Source organism: Anabrus simplex, chromosome 7 (assembly GCF_040414725.1).
Source record: "Anabrus simplex isolate iqAnaSimp1 chromosome 7, ASM4041472v1, whole genome shotgun sequence".
NCBI classification, from domain to species: Eukaryota; Metazoa; Arthropoda; class Insecta; order Orthoptera; family Tettigoniidae; genus Anabrus; species Anabrus simplex.
In genome coordinates, this window is record NC_090271.1 from 213,974,785 (window position 1) to 213,992,060 (window position 17,276).

The 17,276-nt window shown below is 40.0% G+C and overlaps 1 protein-coding gene across 1 annotated transcript in view; it reads left to right on the forward strand.

Moving 5' to 3' along the window:
* The window catches only part of LOC136877477 (calpain-B), a 287,052-nt gene that overhangs the window by 33,542 nt on the left and 236,234 nt on the right, over positions 1 to 17,276 (forward strand). The window contains exon 2 of the mRNA XM_067151555.2: positions 3,513 to 3,689. Coding sequence (XP_067007656.2) covers positions 3,513 to 3,689 — 177 coding nt within the window. The remainder of the gene's footprint in view (positions 1 to 3,512; positions 3,690 to 17,276) is intronic.

The following is a 17,276-nucleotide window of genomic DNA, read 5'->3' on the forward strand; positions in this document are numbered from 1 at the left end:
ATTCCAGCCGTCTCTTCACAGTCATGGCTGCTGCATGTATAGTCGCTCAAAAAGAGTGAACGCATGGTATAGTAGGTTTCTTGCATTTAATATTGTATCAGACTTTATTTTGATTATTATCGGAATATATGTTCACCTCCCATGTAGATACAAATCTTGTGGATACTTATATCAAACAGTATACACTAGTGGAAATAGAAAGTGTTCCACCATGAACACCTTGACCGAACGCCACCAACTTCGATACCACAGTATTTCCATGCCTGTGAGATATCTTGATTAAAATTTCATCATCATACGACCTAATTGTTAAAACAGGAGGACGCCATTCCAAATGATGGTGGCGGGTGTGTTTACGTGATGGCCGTTGGGTGTGTCTAACGTTACAGTCTCTTTTTAAGTAGAGATCGTAACACAGCATGCCTAGAAGATGTGCACGGGCAGCTTACCACCATCTTTCGGACTTTGTGAAAGGTTGAATCATTGGCATGAGTGATATGAGAGCATCATGCCGACAGATTGTGCAGACAGTTGGCTATAGTGCAATGACTGCAGAACGAGTAATGACGAGATAGACTCAGGGCAACAGTGTGACACGAAGAGCAAGCACGGGTCCTTCCAGAAGGACTACGCCACGAGAAGGTCATAGGATTCGTCGGTTGGCTCTGACGAACAGACGGATGACAACAGATGAAATGCGGGCAGAGGTTACAGGCAGTGTCACCACGAACCCTCGGGAACAGATTACTGGAAGCTGGGTTGAGATATCGAGTTGCCATGCCCTATTTACCGCTGACGCCAAAATACAGACAACGGAGACTTGAATGGTATAGAGCCAGAGTCAACTAGGATATCGAGTGGCATGCTGTGGTGTTCAGCGATGAGTGAAGCTTCTGTTTGTGGAAGTGAACATGTCTGTAGGTGACCTGGTGAAAGGTCACATGAAGCAGAGATTATCGAGGCGCATACCTCTCCAACTCGTGGACTCATGGTGAGGAGAACAATTGGATATGACAACAGAATGGATTTGGTACTTGTTGAAGGGGGACTGAATGCTCGCCAGTGTGTGGCAAGAATCGTAAACCCTCTTGTCATACCATTCATGACGAGGGTACCAAATAGCATTTTCCAGCAGGATAATTCAAGAAGCCACACTGCAGATCACACCAGAAACGCGTTTGGGAACGTACGAATCCTTGCCTGGCCTGCCCAGTTCCGTGATTTGCCATCCATAGAGCATGTCGGGAATGTGATGGGAAGACGTATACGGTCATACCAGCTTCCAGCCAGCAATCTTCATGAACTGACACGGCATGTGTTTCAGGCAAGGCAAGAAATCCCTCAAGACGACATTCAGAGGCTGTTTACTTCCACGCCACACCGAATATAAAAGTGTACTTCGTCCGTGGGGATCACACCTCATACTGATGATGATGGTGATGAACATGTCCGAATGGGCTGAAAGTTATGTGGTGAACATCTCCACAAAGTTTGATAAATATTGGAATGGTACTTCATGGTGTAACATTTTCCGTTTCCGCTAGTATCTTCAATTGTTTCTGAGAAAAGTGTACTTGTGAGGAACTTATACAATAATACGCACTCATTTTTTTCTCTCTCTCTTTATAAATTGATTTTACATTCTCTTCCTTTCCGTGCACTGTTATGCACGATACTTAGTGTTGTGATTATCGCTCTCCGTTGGGACGCTCTTCAAAGAGTGAAATGTAGAACCCCTTTGGGTGGGCCGGTAGAATACATCCACAGTAATCCTGCCTATCGTATGAGGCGACTACAATGGGCCCCACAGGCTCTTAACTTAGCGTGGTTTGGGGGCCCTTAGGTGAGTCCTGGCAGTGCTTCCTATTACTTGTGCCGGGCTCCCCACTTTTTCCATCCTCTCTGACCTCCCTTGGTCAAAACTTGTTGTTTTCCGACCTCGACGGTGTTACATTCCCGAGGCCCAGGGAGACTTTCATTTTCATGCCCTTCGTGGCCCTTGACTTTTTTTAGCCGATAACTTCATTTTTCAAAGTGTCGGATCCCTTTCACTTTTCCCTCTGACAAATGTCAACAGAGGGTGTTTGTCTAGTTGTACATCCTCTTAAAACAATAATGTTGTCAGGCTTCATTGTTCAAGAACAATTTTTTGTATACGTCGGCCTCCAAAATCTTGGAGATTCTTTTGTACTTCATGCGAGGGGAGGAGGTTCATTGCAGCTGTATTCCATATTCAATCATGATGACTATAATATTTGTTGTATTTGTCCCAAACGAAGAAAGGATAGGACAGATTATCCACTAAACGATCGGTTTTAATCGGTCTTCCAGTTAACAAGTTTGGATACCTCTGGGAGTCGTCCGGTGGTGACAAGTTTTCGTGCCTTCTTTGCTGCGATAGAAATCATCTCTAACATCATCAGAACAGCAGCAGCATTATTATCATAATCATAATCATCCTCTTCTTTTTTTTCACCGCTCTCCCCAGTTGGAAATTGTTTGGTGCATGTGGACTTCGCCCTGTTGGCGACCAAATGCCTTTCCTGACGGCGGCCGTATTTGGAGGGGTGTATTTACTCTTATTAGTATACTGTAATTTATTAAACACAAGGTATTCATTAATTAAGTGAAATTAGCATCGTTTGCATAGTGAGATAGCGCCAAAGTTCTGCCTTTGCACTCAAATATATGTATTGCATGGTCATCTACATATGGTACCTTGACATGAATAGGTGGGGCTGTGATATCCCTTGGTTGAACATATTCGGTGATGTACCCGTGAGCTGTCACTTTCGTATATAAATGGCGCAGCTGGTAGCTGGCCTCCTTCCATTCGTTGCTTTTTATCGTTGGGGTGATCAGGAATTCGGGATTAATACCCCCTCGCTTTATGTCACCTGTCCTTCAGGAATCTGATGCTTTGTGGTGTTGGTATCAGATAATGAGCTTCCATCAGGTCTTTTATAAAGTAGGTTGTGTCTGTTTTGCGTGTATTTTGAGACGCAGAGCATTCTTTTCAGGTAGGTTGTTTTGACTCCCTCTAGCCGTTTGAGACGATAATGTGAGGTGGTTCCATAATGTATTTCTGTTGTGGTTGGTTTCGTTGGGCAATGCGTGTATGGGAAGAGGTGTATTGAGACAACCCTGAGCTAGACAAGGCTAAAATCTCCAGCCCAGTCGGGAATCAAACTTCTGAACAGAAGGCTGCGACTTTGACCATTCAACCAAGATGCTGGACTAATAGAGCAATAAAAGTTTGGCCTTCAAAATGATCCAGTATTCTCGGTCTAGACCAGTGAGTTAGTATAAACCGAACGTAAAATCGACGGTATCAAACGTAAGTTACGTCTCTGAGAGGAGAATCTGTTCGGCGAGGAAAGATGCACGCATCAGGTTATTTCCTCCTCTCTTCTAACGTAATGGTGGTATGCATTTTTTCCTGAATTAAATATTAATTATAAAATACTCTCTTGTCCGTTTACTTATGACGTGATCCATTTTATGTTTTCTAGTATGGTGAGCGGGGTTCGGGACTTCCACCGAGGGGATCGGTCCAGGACTTCTATAAACTTCGAGATAACTGTTTGGACAACGGCACCTTGTTTGAGGATAGAAACTTTGTGGCGGACTCTTCGTCCATCTACTACAGTAAAACTCCAGATCGGCCGCTCAAATGGAGGAGGCCACATGTATGTATTTTTATAAGTATTGGATGAAAATATGTTGTTTGAAATCTTTAGACTGGAGGCTTAGTGGATCCTCAAGGAAGTACCACCTTAGGTTAAGCTATGTGTAGCTGGTGGTGACCATTGTTTTAAGGGACAAAACATCTTGACGGATGTGAGGTGGTGGAATATGGGATAGAACAGGCAGCCAGAAAATGGGAGTAGATCTAATTGTCCCTGATATCATACGCATAGTGTGATTCAGCTGAGTGTCAATTAATTTGGTGTGACTGCTGTTCAGCCATATCGATGAGCAGTATTCTGCAGCAGAGTACACAAGACCAAGAGCTGAAGACCGTAGGGTAGATGCTAATGATCCACAGGTGGTTCCACGTAGCTTCTGTAAGATGTTGTTTCTTGATCGTAACTTAGCAGCCGTATTCTGAAGATGTTTCTTGAAGGACAGAGTTCTGTAAAGTGTAATCCCTAGATATTGTGGATATCTGTTGTGGGCAAGACAAGTGTTCTCAAACTGAACCTTCAGTTCACGATTGACCATTTTGTTGCTATGGTGAGAACATGTAACTTCACTTTTATTTGGATTCGGTTGTAATCTCCATTTGCGAAAGTACTATCCCAAGGTGGTAAGATCAGCTGTCAGTGTTTTTCAGTGTTTCCCATGAATTTATCTCGTACTGCCAGAGCCCAATCATCAGTATATCCAAATTTTCTAGAGCTAGTTTCAGGTATATCAGCTATGTACAGGTTGAAAAGCAGAGGAGCTAATACAGAACCTTGGGGAAGATCATTGTTTAGAGTTTTCTCACTGCTAGTGCCCATTCCCAGTATTACACGAAATTTCCTCTTGGTGAGCATGCTATCAATAAGTCGTGCAAACTTCTTACATGGTAAAACACGTAGTAGTTTGCAGATAAGTCCTTGTTTCCACACAGTATCATAAGCTGCAGTCAAATCAATAAATGCCACAGAGGTTTTCAGTTGTTTTTGAAAGCCTGCCTCAATAAATGTTGTTAGTGACAAAACCTGATCTGTACAGCTACGGTTTGGTTGGAACCCTGCTTGCTCAACAGGCAAATTCTGAAAAATGACTGAACTAATTCTGTTATAGATTAGCCTTTCTAGAAGTTTGTATAATATGCTCAGAAGAGCAATTGGACGGTAACTTTTGGGTTGATCTTTAGATTTTCCTGGTTTTAGGATAGAAATGATCTTTGTCCGTTTCATAAGCCGAGGGATAGAGCCTCTCTGCAGGATGTCAGAGCATATTTAGCAAGCCATATTCTAGCATATTTTCCACAGTGTAACAGAAATTCTGGGTGAACGCCATCAAAACCAGGGGCTTTGTCCCACTTCATACCTTGTCATTTGATATATCTTCTGGAGAGAATGGCTTGGAATAAGTACTCTCTTCTGGACTGGTTGCCCTCAATGTTTTCAGTTCACGTTTTATCCATGTAGTATGATCCCGATCTTCTGGAGCTTGTGAATTGTTCACAATCTGTGCTGCAACCATATCAGGAGTTACTGAAGAACTAATTCGATCTACCCGACAGCCTCCTCCTAGTTTTCTTAGAATGGACCATGCTTTTCGACTTGAGCGTTTGAAGTCAAGGCTTTCAACTGTTTCTGTCAATTTCTGCCTGCGGGCAGCATCCAGATTGTGGAGTAATTCATCTGCTATGCACGGGTCACCAGTTATAAGGAACTCTTGGTAGAGAACATCACTGTTTTCATTCCAACCAGGGATATATTCCTTTCGGTAGCCTCTAGGTATAAACTTCTTTGCTGTGCTTTTTATAGCACCAATAAATCTCTCGAAGTTGTCTTTTAAGGTGGAATCCATCCTAGGCACTTATCAAGGTGTTCAGCATAGCCAGTCCAATTTGCTCTCTGAAAGTTCCAGCGTGGATGAGGAATTGAGGATACTATTGGAACTTTAATTTCCACTACAACTGGTCGATGTTGGCTATGGGGAAAATCAGGGAGAACTATTCGCATGGTTGGTAGAGGTATAGTGTTGTAGTCGGTAGACACATAGCATAAATAAGGATTATACTCTCTCCTCCAAGCAGCTGATCTGAAAGTACGCCGATCTTTGTAGTCATAAAGAAGATATAAATTGTGCTCTTCAGCCCACGAAGTCAAAGCTTCCCTGTTGGAATCAGTCACAGAATATCCCCATTGCTCATGGTGACTGTTAAAATCACCTAGATAGAAGCTGGGTGAGGGTATGGTTGAATGACATGTGCTGGCCGTGTGGTAGCAGGAGGTTTATAGATATTAATGACTGTAACATCTCCTATCTTGATTACAATGGAATGGACATCATCTCTTGTGCTTGTGGAGATCAGGGAAGCATTCTCTACTTTATTTCGTACATATGTTGCACTTCCATATGCATGATGGAATGTTGCACCTAGAAGTTCATAACCTGGTATTTTACCTCTGGTACGCAATTGGTCTTCATTTGCTACGTGAGTTTCCTGCAAAGCAATTACATCAATATTGTTTTCCACAGATAGTCTTGATAAGAACTGACACTTTGATCTGCTTAGCCCTTCTATGTTGATCTGCATTATTTGAATACTTTGACCTAAGTTCTTATATATACAACAATATAAGGAATATATTATTATTATTATTATTATTATTATTATTATTATTATTATTATTATTATTATTATTATTGTCATACTAATTGCCGCACTGATATGTAGGCCTAACTTAGAATTATCTGTTCGTAGTATTATTCCTTTTTTAGAATTTCTATGTCTTACATTTATGTTTACAATTTTAAATTTTATTATTTATAGTGGTTCAGTTTAAGAGAGGGCCGTGAGCCCTAACTTCGCCACAAATGTAAGTCAGAAATAAATAAATAAATAGATTATCAGGTCACTATAATCATTAATCCCTGGTCTCGAAGGCCAAGAATAACGGCCGAGAGGATTCGTCGTGCTGACCACACAACACCTCGTAAGCTGCAGGCCTTCGGGCTGAGCAGGGTTCACTTGGTAGGCCAAGGCCCTTCAGGGGCTGTAGTGCTGTGTGGTTTGGTTTGGTTTGGTTTGGTTTCTTATAATCATTCATCCTAGGTCTTATTTAGGATTGAGTACGCTGCAATTACGGTGGTATACATTTTCTCGAAGACAGCAACATTGCTATCCAATCACTGACAATTATGATCCTATCTTGTATTAATTATTACCTAACACATTCCACTTCTTACACTCGACGACAGATACACTTCCTCACTTACTACTTCAGTATAAATCGATTGGCACATAAGTTATTCACGAGAGCTTGCTACATTAAGGAAGTTAATTTCGAATATTACATCGGGCACAACGATTATATTTCACTTGCAGGTAACCTATAGGATTATTTTCTATCGAACTACGCAAACTTTTTAAAATAACAAGAAAATTATCTCGATTCCTCCGCCTTTTGGGATGGTCTGGTATACTCAACTACTGCCAGCAAATCTCGCGGCTAGTAGCTGATTCTGCTGCCGTCATCTTTGATCTCGATTGATCATCTTGGGCTGGATCGGCTAGTCCTGGACAGTCCGTTCCCTCATCTTCTTAGAACTCTTCCATGGCGTCAAGCTCGTTCATGCAATGATAGAATACAATTTGTGTCAGACGTTACATGGTGATGACGTTTACTTTAACAACCTTCCATTTGATTAAATGTTAGCCCCTGTATAATTTACTTGCTTCGGGCTAAGTTTTAAAACAATTATTTACTCAAATATTTCCGCAATTTTATGAAATTGATGTAGCTTAGATTTCTTTTTATGGGCTATTTTAATGTTAATGCGTAGTTCTGTTCTTTCTCTCCTCCGAGCAGATTGACTGTATATGCGTGCAACACTCTAGTCTTCTCCCAATCTTTATTTGCAATTTACGTGAAATTACGCGTTCTCTCTTCTTATTTTTCAGCGAATATCGTTAACTTGACAAACTACTATTACTGATATCCTCCTAGATCAATTTTGCTTTTCGCTTGCGACGTTTTATGATAATATTTTATCCTCTTGGCTCAAGTACGTCTGTATATTGGAGTTGCCGATCAAGAAGTCGTTCATTTTTCTCTAGTGTTGTCTTGTTTCAATAATCCAGATCCCATTTCTTATGTATAGAGCTTTTACTCTTTCTAGAGGGGATATGTTGTTTTCTGTGAGGTACGGCCATATGTTTTCTATCCCATACGTTAGTATAGGCATGATTTTTGATCTAAATAGTGCCATCGCCGTCTTTAGGCTGAGTGATCTGATGTAGTTGATTTTGTGCATCGCCCGTACCGCCTGTATTGCTTTCTCTGTTACATGTTTTGTAAAGCATTTGACACTTGTTTGCAGAGTAATGCCAAGGTACTTGAAGTCGTTTACTATGGCTACTTTCTGCCTCTTTATGAAGATTTCTGCCATTGCTGGGATCTTTTCTCTTTGTCTAAATACCATCATTTTTGTTTTTGATGTATTAATTTCAAACTTATGTTCGTAGCACCATTCCTCCATATCTTTTATCACTTTTTGTAGTTTCGTGATGTCTCTTGATCCGATCACTATATCATCGGCGTAGGCGTACAATACTACGTCTTCCTTATGGGTTATTCTCATTATTTCTTCTGCTGCCAGGATGAAAAGTAACGGGCTAATTGGGTCACCCTGTAATACCCCGTTCGTTTGAAGTATCGGTTCTGAGAGAGATATATTGTCAGAGATTCTTATTTAAGGTCGAATGCTTTTGTGAAGTCTATAAACACTACGTAAAAACTTTTCTCTTTTTTCAAGGACTTCCCACATGTTATTGAATAGTAATTGTATGGCGTTCATAGCTGATCTTCCTTTCCTGAATCCGAATTGATTTTCTGGTAGATATTCATCTATTTCTTCTGTAACTCTCGCCACGATTGTTTTTGTGAATATCTTGAACGGTATGATCTCCAGAGCGATGCCTCTGTATGTGTTTGTGTCATATGGGTCACCATTTCCTTTATAGAGTACTTTAATAGTTGAATTGTCGAATAATTGTATTGAGGCCGTCTCAATGCATTTGTTGTGTAAGTTTGTCCATGTAGGCAGTAGGATATGAGCAGTGTCTTTTATATACTCACTGTATATGTTGTCTGGTCCTGCAGCTTTGTTTTTCTTTGTGCTTGAGATGATGTTTTGGACTTCATTTGTTGTCAGCGGAGTCCATGGTGTTGGCGCTAGTGTATTGGTACTTTGATAATTTTCTGGGATGTTTGTTATTCCTTCCTTGTTAAGTATATTGCTAAAGTGTGTCATCCATTCTTCCATGTGTATATAGTGTGTCTGTGTTTGCTTCCTGGGACGTAGAGCGAGAGGCACGTATTCACAAGACTGGCAGTACATGGTTTCCACCATCTAATTTGTACCAACCCTCATACCATGAACCTACAGAGACATGTAAAAGCAAACTATGTGGATACATGTGTGAACGTTACCACGTAGAACTCTGCATCAAAAGAACAAAAACAATTAAAGAATATGCAATCCAAGGCGCAAGCGCGCGAGTACAGTGTATATAAATGTATTGTCTCTCTTTCTGTATGGCTATTTGGCTGCAATAAATATATTAATTAAGATCCCATTTCTTTGTCTTTTACACGGCTACCGCGATTTTATGTATTCTTCTATTATGTCAGTCTGGACTTCTGTGACATTGTACGCTCATTTATTCTGTTTAATGTCGACGCCGGCAATCGCATTTACTCCGATCTCCATAAATTTCCACTTTAGAGATAGCGTAATGGTAGAGTACTATTTCCACCTCAGAAGATTCCATATTACAGCAGCCGTCAATGAAACTGTGATATAGTTACCCTCTCTCTCTCCGCTCCTGCGGAAGTTCCCGTGGACAGTGATGAGGATGAGACAAATATTTCCCAAATGCTACTACCTCTGAAAAAAATTAAGCATAAGGAAGTTTGCACCGATGTTGACACTAGCGAAAAGGAGACGAAAAAGGAGGACTTCGATCGTACTGATTACCCTTTTTGAGCTTTGCGGAGACATTCAAACAATGTTCATCTCGAAAAAAGTGGAGGTAACCCAAATGTTTGGCCAGACTGAACTACCCAATTCTGCTAGTGACATTCCAACCCAATTATCTCAGTTTAACTCAAGCAATTCATTCGCTCCAAACTCTGAGGAAGTGAATTACACAGAATTTTATACAAATTACACAAACGGTTCACCAATTTGGATTCCGTGGACCTTTATTTATTTTATTTATTTATTTATTTATTTATTTATTTATGAATGCCTTTTTTCAGTGGCGAAGTTAGGGCTCGAGCCCCTCTCTTCCACTTAACCACATACTAATCAAAACCATACATAAAGTTATGAGATATTTAAAATAGTTAAAACCAAACAAAAAATTAATAGAATTGAGAGCAAATTTAAATACATTACTAAGTTAATAATAAAACTAATTAGAAGTAAGAACTCTTAATAATGACTTATCCTCAGGCGCGCACACATTCATACTTCAACGATTCAGTTAGCTGTCCTCAGCAGGTAGTCTCGGCAGGTGACCTTAAACCTTTGTAAAGAGCTAGTTTCTCTGACCTGAGCTGGCAGGGAATTCCATAATCTGGCGCCGGTCACTACAAACGCTCTATTAATTTTATTTGTGCGGTGCACTGGAATAGAAAGAGTGGATCTGGAACGTGTATTTAAGTTGTGAAATGATGATAGAAAGGTGAATTTAGAAGAAATATACAGTGGCTGACTTTCCGCTAGTAGTCTAAATACCATCGTTAAAATGTGTAGCTGCTGACGTTTATCAGGCTTCAGCCATGAGAGAGCCTTATAGTATGGAGTAATGTGAACATCGTACGGTACCCAATATTGTAAATAAATCGCAGGCAGGAATTCAGTGCTCGTTGAAGTTTAAGTGTTTCTTCTCTTGTTATATCAACTAGAACAACGTCACAATAATCAAGAATAGGGAGGACCAGTGTCTGTATTAGTTTGGCCTTAAGCTCAAATGGAAATACATCCCTTTGCCGTTTAAGAGGGTGTAGCGCTCCAAAAATCTTTTTACAGATGATTTTCGTGTGATCAGACCAATCAAGTGTTTCATTCATAATTACGCCGAGATTTTTAACTGTTTTATTGTAGGGAATAAGGTTACCATTCAGTAGGATAGGCGGGATTGCAATATTGTTTGAGCAGTTCAGTAATTTTCGTGTTCCTATTATGATTGCCTGAGATTTTGTGGAGTTTAGTATAAGATAATTTCGTTGTGCATATATACTGAGTCGTCGGAGGTCATTGTTAATATCTTGTATTGTTTCATCTAAGTCTGAAGACTTGCAGTGTCGATAAATCTGAAGATCGTCAGCATAGAGGTGGTGTGTGTTATTTCCTGTCACCGATGATATGTCATTGATATAAATACAGAAAAGTAAGGGCCCTAGAATACTGCCCTGTGGGGCACCACTAAGTTTCATTTTCCATTTAGAGACCTTGTCGTTTACTGTTACACGCTGCTGACGGTTACTCAAATAAGAACTAAAAAACTTAAGCGCAGCCAGGTCAAAATTTAGTAGTTCCATTTTCTTTATCATAGTCTGAATGTCTATAGTGTCAAAGGCGCTACTGAAGTCAAGAAGGATAAGTATAGTAAGCAGTCGTTGTCCATAGCATTTCTAATGTCTTCAGTAACCTTCAAAAGTGCTGTCGCGATACTGTACCCCTTCTTAAATCCAGACTGCAAAGGGTCCAAAAGAGCATTTTTATTTAGGTACTCCAGAACCTGCTCGTATACTAAACGTTCGAAGGCTTTAGAAAGCGCAGGGAGTATGGATACCGGACGATAGTCAGAGGGTGATTGTGGGTCTAAACTCTTAGGTACCGGTATAATATTGGCTGTTTTCCAGACAGTTGGGAAAGTTCCGTCTAGTAAACAAACGTTCAGTATGTGCGTCAGTATAGGCAGGACAGCACCCATAATGTTATGTATAAAAGCAATAGGAATATCGTCTACACCTGTGGCCTTTGATTTAATCGAGTACAAAGCCTTTTAACCTGATTTTCTGTGACACTGTGAAATGTGAATGGTGGATTGGCTGTAGGGGAGGGCGGTGAGACGGTGCAGTTAATTGGGGTAGGTTGAATATTTATTCTACTAAAGTAATCGTTCAGTTCGTCAAGTGGAATGTCAGGAGTTGTCTGTCTCTGTTGATGTTTTCCTATTCCCAGAGCTCTAAGATGGTCCCATGCACGATTAGAATTTATGTTGTTAGCTAAATTCCGGAAATATGCACATTTTTTATTTCTGATTAATTGCTTTGAGCGATTTCTTAAGATCCGGTAAGATTCGAAGTCTGCGTCATCTAGGGTATGCTTATAATGTCGAAATAAAGAGTCACGGTGGGCCATCATTCTCTTGGTTTCATCATCTAGCCATGGACAAGAAGGGCGAGAAACCTTTATTCGACGTTTGGGGACATGTCTGTCATATAAGTTCTTTACCATCTTATTAAACAAGTTAACTTTAGCGTCAGTATCATTTAGACTCCGTATATCGTCCCACGGTAGTTGATAAGCGTCATATTTCAAGTAATCCAAGTTTAAGTCCTTCGTATTTCTGACAGTTATGTACTTGGGTTTGTAATTAGGCACTTTGAGGGAATAGGATAAATATATAAGGTCGTGGGTCGAAATGGATGGTTCAGTGATTTGTCCATGGGTTATTACTTTACCTGGGTTGTTCGTTATAATGAGATCTATGAGTGTGTGTGATAAACGGTTTGTTGCATACACGTGGTTCGTGGGTTGTAGTGGGAGAATAGTCATGTTACAAGTTGTAAACAAATCTACTAATCGTTTACTGTCATGAGTCGTATTAAGTAGGTTACGGTTAAAGTCACCCATAATGATTATGTGTTCATAAATAGCCTGGAAGTCTAGTAAAGACGTTTCGAATTCGGTCATTTCAGTTACACCAGGCGGGTTGTATATGACAGAAAACATCACTTTCTGTCTGTTGATATTTGCTTCAACGAACATGAATTCCGGCCGTTTTCGTACACCCTGGGAAGAAGTACATGTCACTCGGCTCTGTAGATCGTTTCTACAGTAAATCGCTGTCCCGCCACCACGCCTTCCATCCGACCGATCGAAGCGTATTAGATCATATCGATCGATATCAAACATGGAGGAAGGGATACTAGGAGTCAGCCAGGTTTCAGAGATGCAAAGTATATGTAAATTATTTTCCGTTAGTATTGCTTGAATTTCGTCGTAGTGCGCCGGAAGAGAAAGAGCATTTACATGGCAACACTGTAGACTGTAAGAAGAGGACGATAATGCTTGTTTCAACAGAGTACCGGTACTTGCTGAGAAGGGAGAGACCGAGAGTGAGGGATTATTGATACTGTCACTGCCAAGGTCAGGTCCAGGTGCACAATAACTGTCTAGCTGAATACTAAGAATTCCAACAAGTAGATTATAAGATAACAATACATGCTATTTAGAAGAAGGAAACTCACCTCGACTTCCTGGAGAATGAGACAGCTTGCAGGCATTTACACACACATTCACACATCCTTAAAAACACTATAATAACAACAACAACAATAATAATTACAAGAAACATAGTTGTTAACGTTTATCCCACTAAAACTTTAAAGATTTCAAATCCGCATTCGTGGTAATAATCTTCTTAGTGCCGTCTGGAAGCAGAACTACAATACGACCATCTAGTGTCCACACATTTCTCATGCCTAATCTGTCCCGAGCAGAATTTAAAATTGCCTTACGTGTTCTTGTCAGCGATTCAGTGATCAGGATTTTCATGCCTTTGAGCTTGCGCTTAACACCCCACACGCGTTCACGTTCCCAGTAGCGAGTGAACTTGACGATAATCGGCCGCTTACCCGCTGTTAGTACCTACCTCTGCTGCTGTCCTCTGAGACTTTCCAATTCGGTGGATTCTATCGATCCCTTCCATGGGCACTTCCAACTCTAGATGTTTGGAGAATACGTCCTTCACTTTTCTGTAAATGTCTTCATTTGGCTCCTCGGCGACACCATGTATGAGCAAGCAGTTTCTTCTACTGTACTGCTCTGCCTCATCCAGTAGCTCGTCACGTTCCTCCAGTTTATGTTGAAGATCATTTAGTTCATCTCTAAGCGACTTGAGTTCACTGGTTATCGCTGACCTAAATTCCATGAATTCCTGCCTCAAGGAAGCTAGGGAATTACCAGCAGGGTTGGTTGTGCTGGAGCCTTGGGAGCCATCAACAAGTTCTAGGCGTGCCTCGAACCTGTTCATAGCTGCTTCAAATTTATCCAGTCTGTCGTGTGCACCTTTGACTGAAGGCATCTTCCAACGTACACTAGTTACTAGTTACAACTTAACACCACTTTTCACACAACTTACGGACTATATATGCTGTTTTAAATGCAGTTAGCGCGGGATAAACACGGAGCACACTCACAGCGTCACCTCAAAGACCGCCATATTGAATGTATTACTCCTTTGACAGAATCAACAGAAGTATTTTACGAAAATTTCACCGGAGAGACGTAATTGAATTCTGAGTATATTTATATATATCTATGAAATTAGTCATTAATGTTTTAAATGTACGATTATGTAAAACATGATCAAGTAAAATATAAAAATTAAAAACACATATTTCTTGTACTGGTCGCCTGTTCTTCATCCCAATGGGTTTCGAAATTTTAGGTTGTAGAAGAGTACGTAAATGATACCAATCAATCAATCAATCAATCAATCAATCAATCAATCAATCAATCAATCAATCAATCAATCAATCAATCAATCAATCAATCAATCAATCAATCAATCAATCAATCAATCAATCAATCAATCAATCAATCAATCAATCCTGATCTGCATTTAGGGCAGTCGCCCAGGTGGCATATTTCCTACTGTTGTCTTCCTAGCCTTTTCTTAAATGATTGCAAAGAAATTGGAAATTTATTGAACATCTCCCTTGGTAAGTTATTCCAATCCCTAACTCCCCTTCCTATAAACGAATATTTGCCTCAATTTGTCCTCTTGAATTCCAACTTTATCTTCAATTTGTGATCTTTCCTACTTTTAAAGACACCATCCAAACTTACTCGTCTACTGAATCTTGGAAATTATTTATTACTCTATACAGAATAACATCATCCGCAAAAAGCCTTACCTCCGATTCCACTCCTTTACTCATATCATTTATATATATAAGAAAACATAAAGGTCCGATAATACTGCCTTGAGGAATTCTCCTCTTAATTATTACAGGGTCAGAAAAGCTTCACCTACTCTAATTCTCTGAGATCTATTTTCTAGAAATATAACAACCCATTTAGTCACTTTTTTGTCTAGTCCAATTGCACTCATTTTTGCCAGTAGTCTCCCATGATCCACCCTATCAAATGCTTTAGACAGGTCAATCGCGATACAGTCCATTTGACCTCCAGAATCCATGATATCTGCTATATCTTGCTGGAATCCTACAAGTTGAGCTTCAGTGGAATAACCTTTCCTAAAATCGAACTAGTTATTAATTTCACAAACATGTCTAATATAATCAGAAGGAATGCCTTCCCAAAGCTTACATACAACGCATGTCAAACTTACTGGCCTGTAATTTTTAAGCTTTATGTCTATCACCCTTTCCTTTATACACAGGGCTACAATAGCAACTCTCCATTCATCTGGTATAGCTCCTCCGACCAAACAGTAATCAAATAAGTACCTCAGATATGGTACTATATCCCAACCCATTGTCTTTAGTATATCCCCAGAAATCTGATCAATTCCAGCCGCTTTTCTGGTTTTCAACTTTTGTATCTTATTGTAAATGTCATTGTTATCATATGTAAATTTTAATACTTCATTGGCCTTAGTCTCCTCCTCTATCTCGACATTTTCCTTGTAACCAACAATCTTTACATACTGCTGACTGAATACTTCTGCCTTTTGAAGATCCTCACATACACACTCCCCTTGTTCATTAATTATTCCTGGAATGTCCTTTTTTGAACCTGTTTCTGCCTTAAAATACCTATACATACCCTTCCATTATTCACTAAAATTTGTATGACTACCAATTATGCTTGCCATCATGTTATCCTTAGCTGCCTTCTTTGCTAGATTCAATTTTTTAGTAAGTTCCTTCAATTTCTCCTTACTTCCACAGCCATTTCTAACTCTATTTCTTTCCAGTCTGCACCTCCTTCTTAGCCTCTTTATTTCTCTATTATAATAAGGTGGGTCTTTACCATTCCTTACCTCCCTTAAAGTTACAAACCTGTTTTTGCATTCCTCAACAATTTCTTTAAACCCATCCCAGAGTCTGTTTACATTTTTATTTACTGTTTTCCGCCGATTATAGTTACTTTTTAGAAACTGCCTCATGCCTGCTTTATCAGCCATATGGTACTGCCTAATAGTCCTACTTTTAATACCTTCATTTCTATCACATTTATTTTTGACTACGACAAAAACAGCTGCATGATCACTAATACCATCTATTACTTCAGTTTCCCTATAGAGCTCATCTGGTTTTATCAGCACCACATCCAGGATACGTTTCCCTCTGGTTGGTTCCATCACTTTCTGAATCAGCTGTCCTTCCCATATTAACTTATTTGCCATTTGTTGGTCATGCTTCCTGTCGTTCGCATTTCCCTCCCAATTGACATCTGGCAAATTCACATCTCCCGCTACAATCACATTTCTTTCCATGTCGTTTCCCACATAGCCGACTATCCTATCAAATAATTCCGAATCTACGTCAGTGCTACCCTTTCCCGGTCTATACGCTCCAAATATATCAAGTTTCCTATTATCTTTAGAAATGAGCCTTACACCTAGAATTTCATGTGTCTCATCTTTAACTTTTTCGTAGCTTACAAATTCTTCTTTGACGAGAATGAATACTCCCCCTCCCACCATTCCTATCCTATCTCTACGATACACACTCCAGTGCCGTGAGAAAATTTCTGCATTCATTATATCATTTCTCGGCCATGATTCAACTCCTATTACAATATCTGGTAAATATATATCCATTAAATTTCTTAATTCTATTCCTTTCTTTACAATACTTCTACAGTTCCACACTAACAATTTTATGCCATCCCCACTTGATTTCCAGTTCTCTGTTCCCTTATCACCGCTCCCTAGGCCACCCTGTTTTCCTGAATGTACCTCCCTGTTACCCTTCCAAACAATTTTCCTAACTTATACGTACCACTGCGGTTTAAGTGAAGGCCATCAGAGCGCAGATCCCTATCTCCTACCCACCCTTGTAGGAGTGAATCGAGTTTTCTTTCGAATTTACCCCATTTGGCTGCTTTATAGTTGAGTCGGCGCTTAAGGTTATTCTCATATTCCTCTGGGTTCGCTTCCAGTGTAAATATCACTGGTTGATGCCTCGACTCTAGGTCGTTTATGACTTTTATGCTGTGTCTTTGAGGAATATGTCGCAGTAGGACTATGTCTAGTATATCATGGACCTGTACGTTTGGCGCTAGGAACGTGGGTTCACTGAGGGCTGTTACCAGATATTCCTGGGATAGCATGT